Below are 23,744 nucleotides of genomic sequence, written 5' to 3' on the forward strand. Positions count from 1 at the left end.
CCCCCTTTTCCGGATAGTAGTACATCTCTCCATATTCTGCCCCATCAGGTCCATCCGGTCCACCACCATGTCCACAACCGACGGCCCCAAGAAGTCCAAGCCGAGAACACGCACCTTTACGGCCTGTCTCACCTGCCGCTCCCGCAAGGTCAAGTGTGATCTCGGCCGTCCGGCATGCGCCAACTGTCAGCGCCTAAAGCTGACCTGCTCCGGCTATGATGCTGTCCTGAGATGGATGCCCGTGTGGGATCCTCACGGAGGCACCAGCAGCAAGGAGGCAGCAGCGACGACGACGACGACGACCGAGTCTGGCGGTGGCGTGCATCAGCCGCCTGTTGGTGATCAAGGACGAAAGGCTCGCACTGAGCTGCTCTCAGGTATGTCGGCATTCGAAACCCCGGCAAGCCATCAGCCCGTGCCGTCCAACGGGATGAGCCACCTGTGCTGTGCGTTGGTCCAACAACATACCGGGACCAGCAAGGGCTGACACGAATCACAATGTACAGCCGACGAACGGAGGCGAGAGCTGGCACGCCTGCTACGCCACCTCCCTGCAGCTCCCTCCTGCGACGACATATCCTGTCTGCTCGATAACCTCGACGACCAGATAGCCCGGCAGGAGGACGGGCAGCAGCCATTCGATCCAGATTGCCAGATGGAGGTCGGCCCCTTTACAGCATTCTCCTCCTCCAAGACACCGCACAATACTGCAACGTCGCCTGCCCGACCTGCCCAGACTGCAGCGCATCACCCTGCAGCGCAGGTGTCGCCGCCGCCGCCGCCGCAGCAGCAGCAGCAGCAGCAGCCGAATCCGGACAGCAATGCATATCCCGAGCTCCTCCCCGCGGACCAGCAAGAACTGTACCCGACCGTCGCCGATCTCGACTTTTCGATTGTTGATGATGCCAGCGTCCAGGGAAGCGCTGGCAGTGTCCACGGTAGCGTCCACGGTAGCGTCCACGGTAGCGTCCACGGTAGTGTCCACGGCAGCATCTCGGACAGCACCGGCAGCGTCCAGCCTGGCGTGGTGATGCCCGCCCTGGACCACGCCGACCGTTCCCTCGACTACGCCGAGAACGTGTCCGGCAACAACAGCTGGGACCTCCCCATATACCCTACCACCGGAGAGCTGGTGCAGCAGAGGTGGAGCCGGGGCCTGCAGCAGGCCGCGCCCTACCAAGACGTGATGCAAGGCAACCTGTACGCCTTCCCCTCGCCGACGTCGAGGCTGTCGGGTGGCTCGCCGTACCTGCCCCCGGACATCCGATTCCTCCTGAACCACTACGACAACTTCGTGATCGACTCGCTCTCATGCGTGCCCATCCCGCGCGAAAAGGCGCCGTGGCGCAATCTCCATCTGCCGTCGGCCCTGAAGGCGTACGCGGAGCTGGACATAATGGGCAGGTCGAGCCTGTTCCGCGTCTCGCTGCTGTACTCGCTCCTCTCCCTGACATGCTACAACCTCAGCTCGCTGTACAGCGCCAGCGCCAACAGCATGGTGCAGGCGGACATGACCGCCGTCGACACGCCCGACTCGCAGTACTGGGCGAAGCAGGCGAGCAACTACCGGGCCATCGGACGCACGGCGTTCCGGAAGCAGATGGAGACGAGGTCGTTCGTGGGCGAGTCGTACGAGGAGGCTCTCCTGGCCGCCATGACGCTGGTGTGCGTGGGCATCATCAGCGGCGAGCCGTGGGACTCGCGGCTCTACATCCTCCAGTGCGAGGCCATCATCAAGAAGGCCAAGGCGACGAGAGACCACAGCTCCGGGCGCGTCAAGGAGCTGCACAACATCCTGACCTTTGTCAAGACCCTGGAACAGTCCACCTTTGTCTACTCGCAGAGCGAGTACATCGAAGTCCTCGAGCACTACGGCTTCCTCCCCAGCGAGATCCACCTGGTCAGGCAGGCAACCGTGGAGGAGGACAAGTCCGTGACGTGGGACGCCGGCGCCGTCGAGGACGAGACGCCCGGGTCGCCCAGCTACGGCCCCGCGCTGGCCGAGTACCGGCCCAAGGGTCTGCCCAAGTACCCTCTGGACATGGTCAAGATGACCAACGAGCTGATCGACCGCATCGCCACCCACACGGCACGCACCGGCTTCTCCCGCTTCGAGCTGCCGCGGGGCCTGGCCGACGAGGCGCAGCAGCTGGAGAACTGCATCTGCGCGTGGAAGGCCGAGGTGCCGCCCGAGCTGCTGACGGGCTCCGACCTGGCCATCAAGGAGGGCCTGTCCCCGCTGAGCGTCGAGCTGGACGAGAGCGACGGCGATATCCGCAACCTCAGCGCCATCATGTCCAGCTACATGCGCACCGCCATCTACCACGCCGTCCTGGTCTACTTCTTCCGCGAGGTCCGCGGCACCAACCCCAAGATCCTCCAGCACGACATCCTCCAGGTTGTCGTCTCCCTCGAGAACCACGAGGGCCTCAAGAGGACTTGCTACCCCTCCAAGCGCATCGGCACCATCGTCTGGCCCAGCTTCGTCGCCGCCTGCGAGGCTCTCGACAGGGACATACGAATCCGCGCCATCCAGTGCATGAGGTATGCTGCCGACGCTGGCTTCCGCAACGGCGAACTGGCCGAGTCGGTGGCCCGTGAGGTGTGGAGGCGTAGGGATAGCGGTGATCCCGAGGCGTCGTGGCGCGATGTCGTCCGCCAGCACAAGCTGTTTATGCTCTTGAGCTAGGACTCCTGGCTTGCCTGCTCTGGCATCTAGGCTTCCTGCTGTCCGGCTGCATGTATGCGCGCGGCACATCTCCTTTCCTCTCCATCTCTTCTCTTCGCTTCATGGTGTCCTGACTCTTACCACCTTGAACCGAACCGGTACTACTGTCTAGCGTGAGCGGCTCAACTCTTTCACTGTCTTCTTTCGCGTCTTCCGTTGGAGGATCGTCTATCTGGTTTTATTTTTACATAGGATGTATACATGTATGCGAGTTATTGATCTTAATACTACCGTTTAATCGTCTAATACGAATATCCCATCCAGAACCTCCTCTAGACGCTACCATTCGTCAGCGAATGTAAAAAAGTGTAGCACACTGCAGATGCAAAGTGTGGCCAACATCACACCCTCAAGTGTACGAGTAGGCAAGTCATAGCGAGGGAAATAAAAAAGACTGGAATTCTTGTATGGCACATGTCGAGAACATCAAGACGGCCCCCCCCTTATGCGCCAATTGCCGAGACTCAAGTCGACACTGTAAACGACGCTGGATCCGTAGACAGACATTGGATATCTGCTCAACTTTTCTTTCTCTTTTTTTTTCTTTTTCATATTGCTTTGATTCCCAATCCCTTTCCATCATGCCCGCCCTTGCTTTTTTCCTTATTTCGTAATAGTTTAACATGTGTAACAGCGGAAGAAAAAGGCGGGAAATACATAAAACACTAAGAGAATAAAAGACACAAAAACAAGAGTTTTGAATAGATATATGAGATGAAGAAGAGAGAAAGGAAAAAAAAAAGGGGGAAAGAAAGGGGAAAAAAGAGGAAAGGAAAAAAAAAAAAGGTTCGTTTTTGTGTGGAGAAGATGACCCTGACATGGGGTTGGGTTGAAGAAGTATATGTTTTGAGAACACCGTTAGTTACACATTATGTTTCCTCTTTATAGGAATTTTTTTCGGTCGGATGAGGTTTGTTCGATTGTAGGAGAGTATTAGATGTTTATGATGACGGGATGATGGATTTGTCGAAGCAGTCAAAGAACTGAAAATTGTCAGCTACGAGTCTGCTATCGTAACGTATGTAGATGAAGTGGAAAAAGAAAGACTTACATCCTCCGATACGATGCCCTGGTTAGCGAGGTATCGTCCCATGCCCTTGACCAGCTCAATTTGGTCATCTGGCGAGAGACCGTTGATGGCAGTCTCGAGGACAGAACCCAGCTTGAGCTGGTATGTGGCGATGAAGGAGTGGTAGTAGACGTAGGCGAAGAAGCCCATGATGAACTGGCAGTCCATGCGGTCCGTCATGCCGCCGTGTCCGGGGATGCTGTCGCCAAAGTCCTTGATCTTAAAGGTCCGCTTGAGGCCCGAGGCGAAGAAGCCGCCGAAGGGTGCGATGAGAGAGGCGAAAGTGGCCAGAACGAGGGCGTGGAACTGGATGGGCGCGATGGTGAATGAGATCTTGTAGTCGCGTGGGAGGAAGGAGAATTCGGAGAGCTGGTAGGTGTGGGGGAGGAAGACGGGGTTGGGGTCGCATTCGAGTCCGGTGAAGATGTTGGCGCCGAGGTCCTGGACCGAAGCGATGGGCGTTAGCATATTACTTCTCGGAGCTTTATTTCATTTCATTCGGAATACCGAAGGGGGATACAGATAGAACAGCTTCCGGGAATTACAAAGACGAGAAGCTTACATTGACCGGGCAGATGAAATACTTGGAGCGCTTCATGAGGTTGACCAGGAGCATGGCCCAGACAACGGTCATGATCCAAGCGCCCAGGAAACCCTCGACCGTCTTCTTGGGCGACAGCTTGATGAGCTGGGTACGACCAAAGGCGATACCACAGACGTAGGCGAAGATGTCATTTGTGATGACGAGGGCGGCGGGGAGGAAGAACCAGATCATGCCCTCAAAGACGTTGTTGAGGATGAAATGAGCCTGGAAGACGATGAGGTACAGGGCCATGTGCGTCCAGGCAAAGTTGGTGAACTGGAACTTGTAGTGACCGGCTTGGAGGGAGGCGACGAAGGAGACGAAGCCTGTAGTAGGCAAGAAATCAGTGTATATTCTATACCTGGTACATATATATATATGTGTGTGTGTGTGTGTGTGTGTGCATCGAACCAAGGTAGGTGGGGGGCGAGGGGGAACATACCAAAGACGTAGAGAACAAAGCTGATGAAGTGGTGGTGAGTAGCAAGAGGTAGAAGGACCTTGTCGACGAGGACGATGTGCTTGAAGTAATAGATGACACTCTCTCCGTAGAGAAAGTACATTGTCGTGGCGAGCCAGTACCAGTTGAGGCTCTTGGTGGAGCTGAGGGACCTGGCGCGGCTGGGGACGTTGGAGATGGCAACGACCTCCTTGAAGGAAACGATCTGGACGAGGGTGATGATGAAGATGATGTAGATGTGACCCATGAAGAGGGAGCCAAAGAAGATGGCAATCATGATGAATGTCCAGAGGGTCCGGGTCCAAAAGTTGGCCTTTTTCTTGGCGTACTCGGCAGCTTCCTGTTCCTTGGTTGGGGGCTTCTATGGGTAGCAGGGTCAGTCCCAAACTCTCCCCTGTCTTGTTCTAGGACATGTCGCGATTCTCCATGAATTAGAAACCTTACCTCGTCGACCGGTTCCAGTGCAGCCTGGGCACGTTGCTTGGTGGGAGAGCCATCCTCGCTTATGTCGCTGATGCTGGACCTGCGAGCATCGGCGTTTCCATTGTGGGTGTTGCGCTGGGGGAAGCGAACGCCCTTTTTCGACTTGGATGCACCCATGATTTCTTTCCTTGTTTTTCCAGTCCTGTGATAACTCGACTCGATCGACTCGATGCGCGCGCGGACGGCCCGGGAAACGTATTCCTGTTGTTGTTGTTGTTGTTGTTATTGGGGGGAGGAGAGGTCGGTTGGTTGGTTAGGCGGTCGCGAAGGACGAGGGCGCCGTGTTGCCACTACTTCTGGAGGGAGATACACCAGAGAGAAGGGAAGCGAAATGAATATCAACACGGGTCGGGATTCGACGAGCGGACCGTAAGGGGGAGAGGGTGGAGTAGGATGTGGTTTCTTGCGGTGATGGTGATGATTTGTTAGAAGGCGAGAAATAAGGATGAGGAGAGTGGATCAAGACGTTGCTGGCTTTTCGCAGCTGATTGTGGCTGATGCCTTACGTCAGGGGAGAGGAGAAGGGTAGCCTTACGTGGCATATAGGAGCGTGTGGGAGCAAGCCATATCAATGAAAGGAAGAGGCCAATTAAATATGCAGCGGGCTACTCGAATACGTTTCTCTTATGGGACATTTCTTTTTCTTTTCTACTTGCAGACTCCTCTCAATATCACCTTCCCGTTCCTTCCGTCAGATAGACATGTGATGAAGTTGAAGTTGACAAGCTGTCGACAGTGGACACCAGGCGTTCCCCTCCCCCCCCTTTTCAACGCCGTGGGACTTTTTTTTTTTTTTTTTTTTTTTGGGGGGTTGCGACGCTTCCGAGGTTCCGGATTATGTGACAATAGATGTGTTATGTATTAATGATCCATCTTATTTCCCCAAAGATGCCTAAAATTGAGCTCAGACAAGCGTGAGCTGCTCTTATTCATTTGTCTGTCCCACATTAGGGCTCTTGTTGGGGAAAGCATCAGCCACATTTTCTCTGCACAGCCACACACAGACACAGCTCTATACCCTGTTCTACAAGAATGGATCATTTCCGGGACCTAGGTAAGTCATACTTTGTGGCGTCATTATAGTAATCCCTATTTCCTGCTTCTTGATCTTTCCTTTAAATAATAAACTTATCAAGTATGTGTATAGACCTACTTCGTATCTATACATGCAATACACGTACACGTGCGTTGTACAAACGTCGAAGGATAACTAACTAGTGGAGTAAGATACATAATCCCCACCATCAATAGCCACACTTTGCTCCCTGCACCGCCACAAAATGATGAAGCAGCCACGATTGGACCCTCACAATCGCGTCCCGCGTATATCCAACTTTTGGTCTTTCGTGAATCATATCTTCCTCTTCCACGAATGCCGCAAACACGCTCCAGACAAGAGTAATTGTTCTCATCTATATAGATAATTCCCGATGCCTCCTCGTATCTTCAACAAAAATGGACCTCGACGAGTTCTCCGACGATGGTCTCGACGATCTCCCGGATAATGCCCTCCAAGAGCTCGAGAACAATGCCATAACCTTTACCCAAGCCCAGCAGCAGTCAAAGTCCAATAGACAGCCGCAGCAGCAGCAGCAGCAGCAACAACAGCAACAACAGCAACAACAGACCGCACAGTTCTCCGACTATGGCTGGGACGAAGACGATGATCTAGACACATCGGAAGTCATAAACGACGCCGGGGTCCCCATCAGCCGCCCCCCCGTCGACAATAGCCTCCCCAAGCAGCGTCCACAACCGCCTCCAAGCCCATACGAGCAACATCACCGACCAGGCCAACCTCCTCCGCGTGCTCCCCAGCTGTCGAACCCGCAATGGAACCCTGCTGTACAGCCTGGCTCCAATCGAACAAGCAACACCACCCTCGCCACACGCCAGCACTTCCCCTCTCAGCAGGCTGCCGGTAGTCTAGGCAGACCCCAGCCCAGCCAGTTCGCCAGGCCACCCGTGCCGCGGTTCAACAATAGCGCCTCGCAGAAACAGCAGCAGCAGCAACAGCAGCAGCAGCAGCAGCATTATCATCATCATGCAGGCTCCCAGCAATCGCAGAGCCAGTATGGGAACAATATCCACGCAGCGTTGCAGCAGCGTCTCCGCGCCCTCGAGGCCGATCTCATCGCCGCCCGCGGGGAAATCCACATCATACGCAACAACTCGGCAAAGGCTGAGCAGCAGCATGCTTCCGAGGTGGCACGGCTCAAGAGTCTGAATGCCGAGCAGCTCGCGCGCCAGGAACGTATCCTCGAGGCAGCGGTGACGGCAGAGAAGTCGGCCAGCACAGAGCTGCAGTTCCTGCAGCAGGACATGCGCGAGGCTAACGCGAGACGTAGGGACGTCCCAGCTGGCAACGGTGCTGGACGCGCCGGTGCTGGATCTGGGGCCCACACGCCCAAGAAGCAGGGCAAGAAGCAGTGGGGCCTGGCAGATGGTTTCGACGACATGGAGATTGTCAACAGCCCTACCAAGGGTCACAACGGTCGCGCGAGAAATTCGGGCACCATCGCCGCCAATGTCGGCGAGCGTACGCCCACCAAGGGCAAGAGGAAAAGGCCCGTCATGGATAGCCCAGTCATGGCGCTCGAGACACATACCGACGATGTCGTCGTGGCAGATCGGCTCACGGCCCCCCCTGCCTCTCAGCCTGTGGCCACACCTGTGGTGGCCGTCGCCGCCGCACCGTTCGAGTTCCTGCAGCTCATACTCGACCATGTGGCCTTCCACCAACAGCCGCCTACGTTTGATGTGCTCTCCCGCTTCTCCTTTCCATCCGACTCGACCACTTCCCTGGCGACACATATATTCCAGACCCTCCCTGTCATGGGCCACCCGCAACGACCAATGCAGCTGCTCGTGGACTTCTCCGAACACATTCTGGGCCTGTGGTCGCGTTGTCTCATTGAGGAGACCTGGGAGCCTATAAAGTACCTGGAAGCCCTCGTCACCTTCACCCTACGCCTACACACAACATACGTCGCCCCCCTCATCGTAACGAGCCTGGCTATGACCACGCAGGCGACCGTCAGGAGACTGGCTGAGGGTCGTCACCGCCTACCAGACGGAGACCTCTCCAAGAGTGCCGAGTACGCATTCCTCGAGCAGCACATTGACACGACCAGCATCCTATCCCTACTGTACACAGCAGCGCTATCCTGCGTGGCATCTATCGTCGAGGTCGAAGGCGGACGCTCCGAGCTCAAGATAATCGACTTCTGGCGCCTCATGTCACTCGACTTCGTCACCCTCCTCCTCACACCGAAGCAGAAGCCTAGCGACATCATCGGCATGCTCGACCTTCTAGCCACATCATCCCTGCCGGAATCCATCGGCCCCGCCGCCGCCGACAAGGAACCGGCCTTTGTGGCCCGTCTGGTCATCGAGCGCGTATCGGCCAAGCTGACCGAGACGGCCCTCTCACCCACGACGCCACACGAGAAGCGCGTCATCCGCTCCACCGCTCTGCGCACCATGCTCGCCTTCACCCGCCACCCCTTTGGGGCGATGCAGCTGGCAACCCACGACAACGCTCTCCCGCGCGTGGTGACATGTCTGTCTGCCTCAATAGACGATCTATACGACCAGTCCACCATACCTCCGCACGTCTTACCCCCATCGGAAGACGAAGATGCACCGCCAGACACATCCTCGCCATCAGCAGTGCTCTACCGTACGATAGCCCAGGCCGTACTTCTCATACACACCCTCGTCACAGACAGTCGAACGGCGAATGTGGCTGATATAGGACAGAAGCTGTCCGTGTCGTATGGAGGCAGTCAGCGTTATCTGATTGCCCTCGGAAGGCTGACCTTTGCAGAGGAGGATCTTGTCATGGAGGCTGGGGTGGAGAGTGATGTGGTTGAGATGGCGCATGAGTTGCTGGAGATGGCGGTGACGCCGGATGAGGGAGCTGTCGTCAGCGAGGCATTTGGCTTCTGACGGACATAGAATCTATCTATATATCTATACATCTATATACATGACATTTAATGACTGACTTACGACTATGCCAGTACGAGCGTAGCCAGAAAGGGGCTCCCCAGCAGGGCCACCAGAGGCATAACCCAGGGAATCGTGGGAATGAGAAGATAGTTCGGAAGAGAGCAAGGGGGGAACGTGGGATCATGTTAGTGGGGTCTTCCCGCGTTCGAGGAACCAACATGGTAAGAACTGAACACATATACGCCCTACGAGCACGAGTATACGAGTGTGAGCACATCTGTCTGTACAGACGGATCGAATGCCACCGGAAGGGAGGCCATTCCGACGACGAATGTGTTGTTTCAAGCACACAATAAGCAAACACTGGATAACCTCACCTTGACGTGTAGAGTCATGACCTAGATATATGATACAACAACGCCACGATCAACAACACCAGCAGAAGCTATTCACAAGGAAAGAGCTTGATGGCTCGTCCTGATCTGACGTTATTATTCTAGACAACGTATCAAGGCTTTAGAAGCTCTATACACAGAGAAACTACACAGACGGGGAGCTTCTGCTTGGTCAGGCTAATCTAGAATAGTCACTACAGTATATACTAGTAGCAGGAGGTTGTTGCCAAGGTAATTGAAAAGGATTCTAGATAAGCTCATTAAAAAAACAATGCATACAATTGGAAAAGAAGAAGAAAGAAAAACGAACATTGCAGATGTTTGCAGCTTGTTTTCGAATTCTCTAAAAGGTGCCACCGTACACGTTGTAATACACATCTGAAACAGTTTTACAGATTCGGATGGAAAGCAAAACAAACTCTGCAACTGCATGCATCTAGAACCACTGTAGTAGATGCTGACAATTATCCTGACCATTGTCTTAACCGTGGCAGAGACAGGGGCAGAGGATTTAAATAGGAACACGAACACAGCGCACATGCGCCGTTCTCGCGCAAACGGCAGCGCAGATCTACGACTCACCGCAAGTGGAAGGGACGGGTATCCATATGAGCGGCATTGTCACTCGAACCTACCCGGTTCAGGACTGATACGATGGTGAATAGGTGGGATATATGATAACATGGCCGGGAGGTAAATGTTCGCCGTCATGTGTTTCTGACTCTCTGTTAGACAACGAGTCTTCTTGGAGTAGGGGTAACATGGAAGCGATGTAGTAGTGAAGGTGCCTGTGACGAGCGTATATGTACTGACTGCTGCCGTCTTATTCGGATATCGCGAGGAAGACAGAGGACGACAGCTATCATTACTTATAATACAACCTTGCAGATTCCCACTCCCCCATCTCCGTACAGTCAGTCCACCAAAGGGTCCCGGCACTCACACACCCTCGGTCCATCTCCTCACTTCTCCACGATGCAACTCCGAAGCATGCTCCCAGCACTCCTCCTCCTGTCATCCCCGGCATCCTCCCAGATCGTCTCAATCCAGGGCTCGGACACCCCTCCCGTAATAGACGGGAACTCTGTCGAAGGCGACAGGAACTATGAAGCACCCTACTTCCCACTTGTGGGGTTCAAGAACTTCTCTGGCAATCCTATCATGAAGCCGAACCCTGCCAACGGATGGGAATCGAGATATCTCTACAACCCCAGTGCCATTGTCGTCGATGACAGGATATTCCTCATCTACCGAGCCCAGAATGACAGCCTGACGTCGTCAATCGGACTTGCCTGGTCATCAGACGGAACCAGCTTCACCCGGTACAGCAACCCTATCCTCACACCCTCAGAGTCGTACGAGACGCCGGGCGGGTGCGAGGACCCCCGTGTGATCCGGGTCGACGGCACGTTTTACATGACGTACACGGGCTACGACGGTGAAAAGGCACGGCTATGTATCGCCACGTCAACGGACCTCGTGCACTGGGAGAAGCATGGGCCCGTCCTTCCCGACATCAATGACGTGTGGTACGACCACAGCAGTCCGATCAACTCCTTCCTCCCGCGAACGGGGTGGAGCAAGTCCGGGTGCATCATGGCCGAGAAGCAAGCCGACGGACTGTACCACATGCTCTTTGGCGACTCTTACCTCTATTCCGCCAAGTCACCCGATCTGCTCCACTGGAACTACACAGTCGACGGTGCTCCCTATGCGCCCTCTATCCTCCCCTGGGAGAAGGGCCTGATGGAGTGCGGCCCGCCCGCCATCATGACGCGCGACGGGAAGTGGATCCAGATCTATAACGGCGTCGCCGTGGGCCTGGGTGGGTACAAGACCAAGCAGTACAGTACGGGAGAGCTACTCCTCGATCCTGTGAGCAAGCCTGACGGGCCGCCCATCGCGAGGGTTGAGGAGCCGCTTCTGCAGCCGGGGAGTAGTGATGAGCTCACTGGCCAGGTTGACGATGTCGTCTTCACGGAGGGACTGGTTCAGTATCATGGAGAGTGGTTCATGTACTTTGGACAGAGCGATACGACCTTGGGTGTTGCCATTGCGCCGAAGCAGTGATGGTGTGCGTGGGAAACGTCGACTTCTCTTTCATACAGCACAGCACGCACACACGCATTGGAGGCGAGGTGGAATTTACATCTCGTATGCTTTCAAGTCTCCTGGTGACGATCCGCGACTCGTCCATATCGTTGTGGCGGGCGCGGAGTGGGTTTGCGTGCTGTCGCCGTGGGCTGAGAGCTTTATGGTCACGCAGATATCCGCTCTGGCGTGTGGAAGGCTACCTCCATCTCAGTTCCCGAAAGACCCCACAGGTGGCAGACAGACAGCCTCGCAGGGATGTTGGCGCGATGTACGACCTGGCTGATTCCGAACTCAATAAGCTGGAAGGGCTATTGGATCATCGGGAGCAGTATGCCAAGTAGTGTGGCGTTGCTCCTATTCATCTGGAGCAAGACGTGTATCTTGAAACCATGGCTGGGCAGACTGAACCCAGAAGCAAAGGTGTCTCTGATGCTTCTATAGTAAGGGATCGACACCATCGTTACAGGAAAAAAAATATCCATATTGGTTCTATGAATATTACTGGACAATATTCAGTCTCCAAGCCATTTCTTGTACATGAGATCATAAAGCCTCAAGTCCTGCAGAGCATCCTCGAGGTTGGTCTTGATGGCTTTCCCGGTTGTCAGAGTATCGTGAAGCGCTTGAAGTTCGGATGTGTATGCGTCCTGGTAGGAGGATAGCATGGTACGTCGTTGAATCTCTCCCTGGTCGTTGAGCTCCTCCACGTCAACGGTAATCGGCAGCCCCTTCACGTACGGACTGTCATACTGCCATGGTATTTCTGGTTAGAGACAGCGAGAAGTATCGTGAGATGAGACAGAGACACTTACGCGAATCGTCACACGCTTCTCGGCACCGTATACACTCAGGTGGGCGTCAAAGACTGGCACTTGGTCAATTCCGCTCTCGTAGGTGACGGAAAACGGAGTGCCATCTGGGTTACGGAAGGACAGAATGGCCGAGTAGAAGGGGTCGTTGACGGATACACCGTCGACCTTGTCCGGAAAGCCTAGGGTCTCTCGCATGAGTGACATGTCATGGGAAGCCAGGCTACCCAGGAAGCGACAGTACTTCCTCATCTCGTCGGTGATTTCTCGTCCGGGAAAGGCCTCCTTGAAGAGCTCCTCCAGCCTGGAACTTCTCTCTTCGCTCGAACCGGCCGGGTAGTCGGCATTTCTGGTCTGGAACGTCCCGCTCTGGTTCACAAATTGGGCGTTGGGGCCGCTAAAGTCCCGTACGCGGGCGTATAAGATCTTGGGTATGCTAGCGACCTCGCGCTTGAAGGCCTCGAGGTAGCTGGGTGCGTAGCGACGCATGTATCCGACGAAGGCACGCGCTCCGTTGGGTGCACCATCCTCCGCTGCGATTATGGACTCGGCCGACGGGAGGGAGAGCGATACGGGCTTCTCGATGAAGACATGCTTGCCGGCCTTGAGCGCAGCCACGGCGAGCGGCGTGTGGCTCTCGTCCGATGTCAAGACGAAGACGACTTGGACTCTTGCGTTGTCTATGACCTCTTGAGGCGTCGTCGTCCTGTGAGGGAAGAAGAATTTGTCGGCGACGTAATCGGTCGTGGTCGGGGACAGGTCACAAACGGATTCGAGCTTGAAGAGGTGGGCGAGCATCAGAAGACAAGGGCCGTGGCACACTTGGAACACTTCCTGCAGCATCGGTATCGGGGGACGGTCAGAAGGCTCGCAGAAAGAAGGGAGCCGAAAGAACTCACTCCGGCGCCGATGATGCCCACGCCAAGGCGCTCCTGAGCGGCGAGCGACATGGTGACCGGTTGAGCTTGGTCGTTGCCGGAATTTCCAGATAGCTTGGACCGTACAGGAAAGATGCCAGTTCCTTTCTTGGCTAAACGTGCAGTACAGATCCTTTTTTTTTTTGGGGGGGGGGGGGGGGGGTGAAACGATGCTGTCCAAGGCACCGACGCCGGTAAGTTTGGCTACCCCGTCTCCTGTTGTTCGTCTTCAATGTGAATGGAGTTGGAGCTCTCGTGAGCACATGAGGGGAAGAGCTATTCCGACCCCGCTCTCCATGTCGAAGACCGATGCGGTCATAGTGGGTCTCAAGGCAAGAGTGCCATATTCTCGTTCATGACGAGTCCTAGACGCACGATTCATAGAGGTAATATTACCTAAGATTTGGTTCACTCTACATACGAGCTTTGTGTACAGATTACATGCTGGGATGCGCGGATGATGATTACGTAATGGGGGCGTTCGGTCGGGGTGGATGATCGACGCAATTGGGGCAGCGGGATAGAGGAGGGAATGCGGAGCAGTACAGATTAGACCGTTAAACATCAGCATCTCAATACATAGCAATCCCGTTTCTTCTTCCCTCCTCAGCGCCGAACTGTTCCATCTCCACACAATGTCCACGACCGACGACCTTTTAGAAAGGATCAAGCAGCTTGAGGAGGAAAATACGCAGGAGCGACGCGAAAGGGAGCGGGCACAACGCAACGCGGAGCAGGAGCGACACGAAAAGGAGCAGGCACAGCATCTCCTTCAGAAGACGACACTCGAGGAATATCTCACGGCCTGCCAGGAGCATGTCCTATCCAAGATCCACCTTGACACCGATGGCTACCTTACCACTAGGGCTCCCACTACCAATCCTGCTAGAAAGCACTGCCCGACTCTTCTCATGCCTTGGGACGATTTTATTCCAACGCAAACCCATATGATCCAGCTGGTCGACCGAACTTTTCCTACTAATGAGAGACTCTTCGAGAGTGTGGCCGGTCTCCAGACTATCGGAGATCGCCTCGATGAGCGGGTAGTACGAGATGAAGCTTCTCTCGTCTTTATCGAGAATAACGCCATCGAAGACCCCGTGCGCGTTATTCTATCAAAAATCAACGCTTTTCATCCTGAGAGGTACAACCTCGCCACCCCTGACCAGGTGGAGTTTCAGACCACTGCCAGTAGCCTCCGTGAATCGACAGATCCCAGGGATACTGTACAGCGAGACGCAAGGCTACGGACGGACCAGATTTGCGTATTTCGAAACTCAGCTCGCCAGAAGGACATTGCATATGTCATCGAGTACAAGGCACCTCGCAAACTCCATACCCAACATTTTGAGCAGGGCCTCCGGCAGATGAATATATTCAAGGTTGTCCATAAGCAGACAATACCGACTACTGAACCTGACAAGTTCAAACACTACGCAGAACGTCTCACGGCAGCCGCCGTCACACAGACATACCACTACATGGTAGAGGCCGGGCTGGAATATGGCTACCTGACTAACGGCGACGCCATCGTCTTTCTCAAGATCGACTGGGCTGACCCAACAGTGCTTCGCTACCATCTAGCACGACCGTCACGCGAGGTCTTAGTAGACGAAGACGCTGCCTATAGCAATGCAGTCTGTCAAGTCCTTGCGTTTACTATGCTTGCGCTCCAATCGAGACAGCATGGCAATGATGAGCGGCTGGATGCAACGAATACATGCAATAAATGGATGGTTGACTTCGACCATACCTTGGACAAGATCATCGAGGAAGAGGAGGAGAGGAATGGAGCAGCAGGCGGTCCCACAACGCCTACAGAGAAGAAGCATCGCCGTACGCCTAGCCTGGATTGGGAACCGACGCCGGTCAAGAGGACGAAGCGACATCCACGTCAGCAGTCTCCATACCAGCCATCCCCTCCGGAGAAGTCAGACCGAGTGCTTCGGTCACACGACCGTGGTGGTCCTGGAGGAGGAGCAGGCTCTAGTGGGGGGGCGTCTGGCGGCGGGATTCCTGGCAGTGGTGCTGCTGGCTCAGGCCACGCAGATGGCGGTTCCCGGGGACATGCCACGACTGGCTCATCACCAGCAGCAACCAGGGGCGGCGATGTCGGACAGCAGAGGCAGAGGCGATACTGTACGTCGGCATGCCTCCTATCACTCGTCAACGGAGGGCTCATGGATAGTAATTGCCCCAACGCGCCGCTACACCGTAAACGAACGCTTGCTACGCTCCACACTCTGGATAAGGGCCAGGCTGAGAAGCATAGACATGGCCTTTCGTATCCACAGTTCATGCTCCGATTACAAGAACAGCTCTCCCAAAGTCTAGAGAGGGGCGTCGTCATCTTCGGTAAAGAAGGCGCCTGCGGCGCCTTATTCCAGATCACGCTGCTACAGTTTGGCTACACCTTCATCGCGAAGGGTGTGACTAGAGGACGCGTACCGGACTTGGAGAAGGAAGTGGCCGTCTATGAGAAGCTACGGCCTCTACAGGGCCACGGCATCCCGGTATGCCTCGGCTCCGTCGACCTTGAACCGCTAGGCCAGGTCTTCTTCTACGATGTCGACGTGCACATCATACGCTTCCTCCTCTTGTCCTATAGCGGCACCGAGGTTAGAGCAAGCGGGGACGAGTCCAGGACACGCATCATCAGCACAACCGCGTCCATCATAGATAAGATGCACCACCTCAGGGTCATCCACGGCGACGTTCGACGGCCAAACGTGCTGCAAGGCCCCGACGGGGAGATCAGCCTCATCGACTTTGACCGCGCCGTGATCCTGCCAGCCAGAAGCCGAGGAACCACCCTCAGCGCGATCTCGCCTAACAAGCGGAGGCGCCTTGTGGGCTCTGACGGGGAAGAAGAGGCTTCCTCGCTGACGACGAGGAAAAGCCGGCTGTCCCAGCCCGCGATTGAGCGCGCAATCCAGCAGGATAATAGCAATGTGCAAAGTCTCTTCTCCCTCGACTGCGGTAGAATCATAGTATAGGATGGGGTATAATGACGGCGGCGTGTAGGCAACGAACAGCCTTGGGTTCCTATTCACAGCAGTAGGGAAAATGAATAGGGCCGGATGAGATAATCATGTAGAGTCATGTCGTAGGTCTGCACTAAACGAGGTGAGAGAAGATCAGTTTCCTGTATATTCATCTGAAAGTAAGGAGCGGAACTACGTAGGGAACGAACGATATCGTCTGATGATTTACCCAAAAAAAAAAAAAAGGTCGGGTAATATGCACAATCGGATGCACGTACGTATGTACACGCAAGTACGGCACACCAGAGACCAAGACAAGCCACTGACCGCTGTTGAGGTAATTCTACTCGTGGCATCACCTGGAAATGTACATGATCGATGCAGTTGAGCACTTTTGTCTCACTTCATCAACCGCCAGCGCCATGAAGCTCTCCGACGGTCTCATCGGCGCCTGCGCTCCCGTCGCAGTCTCCGGCCTGAACATGACCCTCTACCGCAATGAGCCGTTAGCACCGTACCCTCTCCCCCCGTCGCATGCCGACTCGGACGGCAGCGAGATTGTGGAGCTGTTCCAGAACCTCGGCCGCTCTACCGTCTGGAAGAGCGTTGCCAACGTCACGTTCGAGGGCGACACGTACGAGCCCGAGGGCATGGTGCGTCTAGGAGACGACCGCTACGTCGTCAGCTGCGGCGAGTACACGGAGGCGACGAGGAAGTACCCGGAGGGCGTGGTCGACGGCACGGACCGCACCGCCGGCCAAGGGTTCGGTCACCTCGTCGTCTTCGACGGGGAGGGCCGGCGCATCGCCGACGCCACCCTGACGGCTCCAGGGAGTAGCGAGTATCACAACGGCGGCATCGATTTCGACGGCACGTCGATCTGGGGAACCCTGGCCCAGTACCGCCCCAACACGACGGGTTACGTCTACCACGCCGACCCGCTCACCCTGGAGCCCACGCGCGTCCTCGACTACGACGATCACCTCGGCGGCATCGTCCACGACACGCACGCCAATTCCATCACGTGCCTCAATTGGGGTGCGCGCAATGCCTCCTCGTGGGACCTCGACCGCGTGCCGGCCAGCCACGGTGGCGGCCGGCCAAGGTCGGTCGTCCGGAACCCGTCGTACTTTATCGATTACCAGGACTGCAAGTGGATGGGACACATACGGCGGTATGGCGGGCGCAGCGTCATGATGTGCTCCGGGGTTGCCACCATCGACAGCTACTCGCTCGGCGGAATTGCCCTCGTTGACGTTGATACGATGCAGCCCCTCGTCGAAGTGCCTATTACCCTGGAGAGTGAGCTCGGCGTCCGTCTCACGATGAACCCCGTCGATGTGAGTGTCGAGGACGGTAAGCTGCGGCTCTACTGGCTTCCTGATCAGCACAACAGCACTCTGTACATATATGAGGCCCAGCCCGATAGTCCGTTTGAGTTTGGGGGTGGCGAGCTGTGAGGGCAAGGTGGTAGTAGACCTTGCCCGTGCATCATCAGATTACAATCTAGGTCATCTCCGTCTATATATCCCCGTAATCTATTCGCATGTGTGTCTACAGAATCAGAAGATACAAGCCATCGAGGCCCTCCTATTTCAGTCCGCCACTGATCACGAGCTCTTGGCCGGTAATGTATCCCGTTTTGGCGAACCTTGTCTGCTCATCAGAAGACTTGAAATGATGCCACGCGGGGGACGGGTATACACTCACATGTTGACGGCATTGCCAACCTCTGCTGGGTTACCGGGACGGCGGACAGGCACCATGGTCGCGATGGCTAGGCCTGGGTCCTCGGCCCTCAGCCTCTCCATGTCGCATCCCTCCTCCCAGCTCCTAGGAGTCACGGGTGAGTAAAGGAGCCCCGACGGGAACCGACACGGGAACCGACACGGAATCATGAATTGCACTTACGACCCCTTTGGTGTTGGAACCATTCCTGATGGTACCATCATACCAGGCTGGATCTGTAAACACGTAGCAGACAAGGTTAGCTCCAGCGACAATACCAGACGAGTAGCGAAACGTAATACCACATTGACCGTGATTCCCTCGGGCGCCAAAAGCGTGGCCAAGTTCATCCCCATGGACCTGCAAGGAACGTCAGCACCGACTTACCCCCCCCCCCCCCCCCCCCCCCCCCCCCTTCGCATCGGCATCACTCACGAGAGGGCTCCCTTGGAGGCAGCGTAGTGACAGCCGTTGATGCCTCCGCCGCGACTGGCAATGCTCCCGATCAAGATGATGCGCCCCCATGACTGAGCCCTCATACCCTCGATGCACGCCTTGGAGACGACAAACTGACTCCGGCTGTTGACCTCCATCATCTCATCCCAGTCGTCCTCTCCGATCTCACCAACATCCCTGATGCGTCGGCCATTTGCGGCATTGGCGACCAAGATGGAGATGGCCTTGTGCTTGGATGAGATCTCCGGCTGGCCTAGAACGTTGGGGACCAAGCCACGTGCGGACCCGCGATCGGCCAGATTGGCTGCAACCGTGGCAAAGACCTGGTCGGGATATTGGGTCCTCAGGTCGCTTGCCACAACCTCGGCTCTCTCCTGAAGTCGAGCATCACACACCGTCAGCGTCAGCACCGAGTTTGAACGCACGCTTTCGGTGGCAGGGGAATGAGGAATGGCGGCCGACCTTGCTGGTTGAGTAGTGGATAACAACATCACAACCCTCGGAGGCCAAGGCTCGGGCGCAACCCTCGCCGATGCCGCCGCTGAAGAGTTTACGGGAAAAGTTTCAGCAGGTCAGTTATCATGCCATCCAAGCCAATCACTCTATTCTTTCCAGAAGGGGCCCGGGCCATTCCGCATACCTTGCACCGGTCACCAGGGCTAGGCGGCCACGCACACGGTTGTCAAGAGTCTGGAGGTGGTGTCGAACGGGCATCTTAACGTCAATGTTATAAGTCACTTTTCAAAGGCAGGGAGGGACGAATGGTATCTGCTAGATGTAGGACCAACCAACAGACAGGCACAGACCGGGAATAGTACCACTGGGAAGAGAAGTAGGCTCGTGGAAGAGGAGAAAGGGAACCCCGAAGAAGACAGATGCCAAATTGCGATTGTTCTCTTCCCCGCAGCGGAACAGAGCTCCCCGACTGTCGTCAGCCTTAGTGTGTCTACATCCACCCCCAGAGTGTGCCGTTATCGTAGTGTATACTTCATCGTCGTCCAGCTTTTGTCAAAACATTGATGAAGAGAAGAGGTCCCGGTGGCGGGCAGATCGAGTGCGCAACACACCATGGCCAATCGAATTTTCTCCCATCCAGATTCCGAGTTGTGCATGCATACAATGAGCGGCAAAAGGTGACGGACAATAGCAAGGTACACTGTCATGTCTATTGATGCGTGAGGTCCATAAAGACGTCTAGTTGTTCTATATTCATTAGAGACATGGGTTTCGCAACCGACAGGCTGACTGACACCTGGTCTAGGACGACAGCTTCACAGTTCGCCCCACCCTTTTTATCCGTCTTCTTTCTCCTTTACTAGTGTCATCATGGGCAACTGCATTTTCTTCTGCCAACCGCAACCATGTCATGAACGACAGCAAGTCAGTCGTGAGGTACGATCTTGACCAGCTCCTCCGCACCCTCTCCAGGAAGGGCAAGCATGCATCAAGACACGTGTCGGGAGTTCTGGGCGTTCATGCCCATATCCGCCTCGAAGCCTAGCGAGAGGTTAGACCCTGAGCTGTTCTCACGTTGCCTAAACGCCCTTGTTGAGTCTCTCCCAGAGCTGATTCCGTCTTCGTCATTGTGACGCTCTGGCATGGTACACCATCGCGAGCGCACTGGCCTGCAATGACTCTCATGATTTCCTGGCTCGGAGAGAACCAGTGGTAGACCGTTGCTGAGTTGGCCGATACGTTCTACGACGATGAGTACAGTTAGGACGCCCTTACAGCTCACGTCCTTACACAGAGCACCCGATCACCTAGTTGCTGTAGCTGTGCGGCACATCCGGGTGACCTGCTCCATCACGAAGCTTACATCTCTGTCCATGCTGACACCAGCTCGCGATTGTACCCGATCATCGTCGTGGATGGCGTTCTAGACTGTGGGGAGGGGATATTACGCAGCCTATGATCTTTCTACGGAACAGGCCGCCACTGCCGGTACGGAGTACGTGTGGTAATACTCTATTAGTAGATACATTGCGTCTGTTCAATTCCCGAGGTCTATCGAGCTGGGCATCATGTGCCGGTAGTCGACAGCCACGTATAGTTGCATCCTAGACAGGGCAGTGTAGTTGCCTCCTCCGTATACATCAGCTACCGGTTCCCAGAAACCGCGCGTAGTTATGTTGCAGAGATACAGATGCAAAGGCTCCTGATGAGAGGTGTCTGAGTCGTATACTCGTCATCATAAGCTGTCTCCACTGATGAGGTTTCAATCCAGATATGAAAGCGAGATCCGAAACTCTCTCTGCAACGCAAAATGTATAAACTCCAAGAATTCATGACTATGTATTCTCCAAGTGAGAAGTCGCATCCGTCTTCTTTTCGTCATCTAGACCCTCTTCCCTAGCCCGAATCTTGCCTTCCACCAGAGCATCATCTCCATCAAAGATACGGGCGATCTCTTCCAAGCTATGTCCCTTAGTCTCGGGGAACAGGAAATAGGTGACAAGAAACATGGCAAGGAGGAGGACGCAAAATACAATGTAATATCGCCATCCGATGTTGTCGATGCCGATGGGATTAGTAAATGCCGAGATGACGAGGGAACCGTACATGACGAACATCTCGAGAGCAAGTCCCTTGGAGCGCAGGGCATAGGGGAAGATTTCGGTCGGGTATCCAAACAGCAAAGGTGTCCAGGCAATGTCGTAGTGAAAGTAATAAGTGAAGAGGCAGACGACAACGACAATCCCGGCTGAGGTACTTCCCGTCTGCGTATTGACGGCCGAGCAGGCGGTCCAGACGACGTAGGAAATTAGCATGCCGATTCCAGACCAAAGGAACAGAGTCCGTCTCCCGACTCTGTCCACGAGGAATGCTGCACTCAGGGCAGCACCGAAGTTGAATATCTGCAAGAGGCCGTTGATGAGAGTCTGGGTGAACGTATCCGTGATGCCGATACTGTCCAGAACAAGTGTGAGATAGTAGGAGACGACAGCGATACCATTCCACTGTGCAAAGAGTCCCGTGCAGACGGCAATCAGCGTCCTCTTTCGGTTTCCTGATGTGTTGACAAGGGCTGACCACCCCATATTCGCGGCTTCCTTTTCACTTTGGATCATCTGGACAATCTCGGCCAGCTCCCTGCTGACGAGAGGGCTATCCGGTGTGGTCGGATCGTGATATCTGCATAAGACCTCGGCAGCCTCAGCCGTTCGATCCTGAGCGATGAGCCAACGGGGTGACTCCGGAAGGTACCATATCGAAGCAAGCTGGACGAGAGGAAACCCGGCTTGGAGAGCGGAGGGCAGTCTCCAGGAGATGGAGCCGGAGTGAGCCTGAGTTCCAAACGTGGTCCAGGAAGCCAAGATGGCGCCGAGATAGTACATAGTCCAGTAAGCCGAAGTGTACTTTCCTCGGTGCGTCGGGTAGGACAGTTCGGCAATGAGAATCGGACTGGGCTGGACGACGAACATGCCCCCCAGACCGACAATGATACGGGCAACGATGAACATTGCATAGTTGACCGAGGCAGCCTGTATGGCCGCACCGACGCAAACGATGAGGATGCCGGAGACGAGGACGGGCTTTCGGCCGAGCTTGTCAGAGATGATCCCTACAATGGGCAAACCCAGAACGCCACCGATGGACTGAGAAGCGTTGACCAAGCCAAGGAGTGTTCCTGCGGGATGATTAAAATACTCTTTCCACTGCGGAAGAGTCTGCAGGCCGTTCATGAGGGATCCTGCACATTGCGCGAGAAGTCAGCGAATATGTAACGAGAGCAGCCATGGCCGTCTGTCGTCTGGTGAGAATGGTGACGGTCTACCATCGTATCCGGACACGGAGCTAGACAGTAGGGGAATGAGGAGCAAGGCGTTGAGGCGTAGTAGATGCGATTGCTGAAACCAGTAGTTTCGTGTCCGTGGAAGGACCTCTGCCAAGGCCTTCCCAACTATCTTGGCGTCATGTTCGGCTTGAGAAGACATGGTTTTGCGGCCACCAAAGAGCGTAAACAGGATCGAAATCAAAGGGGGAACCCGAGTTCGCGGGTCTGGGGGAAGTCCAACACTGACCTCGGAGACGGCATAGAGAGTATTTATGACAGCATGATTTACAGTAACGGAGCGGGACAGATGGCCCTTGGGAGACGCACTTCCCCTTCTCCGCTATGCGATGACTGGCTGTGGGAAGGGTCTGGAGAATCCGGGGTCAGAGCTGGGGTTGTCGTGCTGTGGAGACGACGAGTATCGTATCGTGCGGTCGGTACGGGCGCCTGTAGGCCGGTTTGTAGCTCCGATTGACAGTACGCCGTCGGATTGGCGATGCTTCTCTTCCGGAAAGAATGCGGAAGCATTACCTAGCATATGAAGTACCGTAGACAGTCTCTCTACGGGTGGACACAAAGCTCCGCCGGCGCAACAGCCCGGTTGAAGCAGGGAAACAGGATACATCATACACTTGACCGAACTTCTTGATCTTGGCATTCAGGTGTGAGTTACCCGGATTCTTCTATCAGTCAGATCCGCTTACCATCGACGCCATCATCCAAGAGCCAATGCATCACACCCGTGCTGAGAGCCTCTTCTACCATGATTTCCAGTTCTCTCCGATGTCGAAAGAAGACCTGTCATGCCGGACTACGAGGGTGCCCAGAGCCATTCTCATATGGCATTCATCAACGGAACCCCGCGCTGGAGACTTTCTCGTTCGGGAAATGGGACTGGCTGATCGGGGTACCATCTTGAGGATACGAAAGACATCGGCATCGACAATGACCATCTGGTCCTTTCACCATGCGGTCGCATTAGGGAACGCCTGGCGGCCTCACGCTACCGTTTGCCATGTTGACAAATCCTGATGCGATGTCAAGAACCGCAAGTGGCGTCGAGCGAGCCTGCTTAGCAGCGGCCGCATTTCCAGGACTCTTCTTGGAGGTGATTTGCACGAGTCCGGAAGACGTATCCCGAAATGTTACGTATCACCAAGGCTGCCGAACTTCTACATGCATGTCCGTGTGGCCTAGATAAGTCGATGCCGGGCTACGGTCATCCGCGAGCCGTACGTGGCGCGGGGAAGCCTCGCGGGTCATAGGCTGGCACATCAAGACGGGTATGTATGATTGCATGGGATGC

General features: G+C 55.3%; 9 protein-coding genes across 9 annotated transcripts; 5 read left to right on the forward strand and 4 right to left on the reverse strand.

Moving 5' to 3' along the window:
- Nucleotides 1–67: 67 nt before the first annotated feature.
- Nucleotides 68–2,689, forward strand: GMORB2_4295 (uncharacterized protein; the record flags this gene model as incomplete). The annotated part of the gene is made up of 2 exons (XM_035466270.1): nucleotides 68–377; nucleotides 558–2,689. 2 exons carry the CDS (start codon nucleotides 68–70, stop codon nucleotides 2,687–2,689), a joined length of 2,442 nt encoding a protein of 813 aa, XP_035324107.1.
- A 1,090-nt stretch (nucleotides 2,690–3,779) lies between these two features.
- On the reverse strand, nucleotides 3,780–5,440 carry GMORB2_4296 (phosphatidate cytidylyltransferase; the record flags this gene model as incomplete). The annotated part of the gene is made up of 4 exons (XM_035466271.1): nucleotides 3,780–4,238; nucleotides 4,360–4,656; nucleotides 4,920–5,201; nucleotides 5,294–5,440. Coding segments are annotated over 4 exons (1,185 nt in total), but the record flags the coding sequence as incomplete, so codon positions are not given.
- Nucleotides 5,441–6,778: 1,338 nt separating this feature from the next.
- Nucleotides 6,779–9,274, forward strand: GMORB2_4297 (Protein of unknown function (DUF3636); the record flags this gene model as incomplete). Its single annotated transcript, XM_035466272.1, has 2 exons — nucleotides 6,779–6,806; nucleotides 7,116–9,274. 2 exons carry the CDS (start codon nucleotides 6,779–6,781, stop codon nucleotides 9,272–9,274), a joined length of 2,187 nt encoding a protein of 728 aa, XP_035324109.1.
- Nucleotides 9,275–10,647: 1,373 nt separating this feature from the next.
- GMORB2_4298 (protein of unknown function (DUF377)) lies at nucleotides 10,648–11,742 on the forward strand (the record flags this gene model as incomplete). The annotated part of the gene is made up of 1 exon (XM_035466273.1): nucleotides 10,648–11,742. The coding sequence occupies one exon, from the start codon at nucleotides 10,648–10,650 to the stop codon at nucleotides 11,740–11,742; it is 1,095 nt and encodes a 364-aa protein (XP_035324110.1).
- Nucleotides 11,743–12,278: 536 nt separating this feature from the next.
- On the reverse strand, nucleotides 12,279–13,525 carry GMORB2_4299 (NAD binding Rossmann fold oxidoreductase; the record flags this gene model as incomplete). Its single annotated transcript, XM_035466274.1, has 3 exons — nucleotides 12,279–12,515; nucleotides 12,579–13,409; nucleotides 13,475–13,525. The coding sequence occupies 3 exons, from the start codon at nucleotides 13,523–13,525 to the stop codon at nucleotides 12,279–12,281; spliced, it is 1,119 nt and encodes a 372-aa protein (XP_035324111.1).
- Nucleotides 13,526–14,127: 602 nt separating this feature from the next.
- Nucleotides 14,128–16,488, forward strand: GMORB2_4300 (uncharacterized protein; the record flags this gene model as incomplete). Its single annotated transcript, XM_035466275.1, has 2 exons — nucleotides 14,128–15,129; nucleotides 15,256–16,488. 2 exons carry the CDS (start codon nucleotides 14,128–14,130, stop codon nucleotides 16,486–16,488), a joined length of 2,235 nt encoding a protein of 744 aa, XP_035324112.1.
- Nucleotides 16,489–16,898: 410 nt separating this feature from the next.
- GMORB2_4301 (uncharacterized protein) lies at nucleotides 16,899–17,936 on the forward strand (the record flags this gene model as incomplete). The annotated part of the gene is made up of 1 exon (XM_035466276.1): nucleotides 16,899–17,936. The coding sequence occupies one exon, from the start codon at nucleotides 16,899–16,901 to the stop codon at nucleotides 17,934–17,936; it is 1,038 nt and encodes a 345-aa protein (XP_035324113.1).
- A 246-nt stretch (nucleotides 17,937–18,182) lies between these two features.
- On the reverse strand, nucleotides 18,183–19,374 carry GMORB2_4302 (3-oxoacyl-[acyl-carrier protein] reductase; the record flags this gene model as incomplete). The annotated part of the gene is given in 5 exon segments (XM_035466277.1): nucleotides 18,183–18,309; nucleotides 18,388–18,564; nucleotides 18,640–19,034; nucleotides 19,054–19,201; nucleotides 19,301–19,374. The coding sequence occupies 5 exon segments, from the start codon at nucleotides 19,372–19,374 to the stop codon at nucleotides 18,183–18,185; spliced, it is 921 nt and encodes a 306-aa protein (XP_035324114.1).
- Nucleotides 19,375–20,951: 1,577 nt separating this feature from the next.
- Nucleotides 20,952–22,346, reverse strand: GMORB2_4303 (Sugar transporter; the record flags this gene model as incomplete). The annotated part of the gene is made up of 1 exon (XM_035466278.1): nucleotides 20,952–22,346. The coding sequence occupies one exon, from the start codon at nucleotides 22,344–22,346 to the stop codon at nucleotides 20,952–20,954; it is 1,395 nt and encodes a 464-aa protein (XP_035324115.1).
- Nucleotides 22,347–23,744: the final 1,398 nt, after the last annotated feature.

The sequence above is a fragment of the Geosmithia morbida genome, assembly GCF_012550715.1.
Source record: "Geosmithia morbida isolate 1262 chromosome Unknown scaffold_2, whole genome shotgun sequence".
Taxonomy (NCBI): Eukaryota; Fungi; Ascomycota; class Sordariomycetes; order Hypocreales; family Bionectriaceae; genus Geosmithia; species Geosmithia morbida.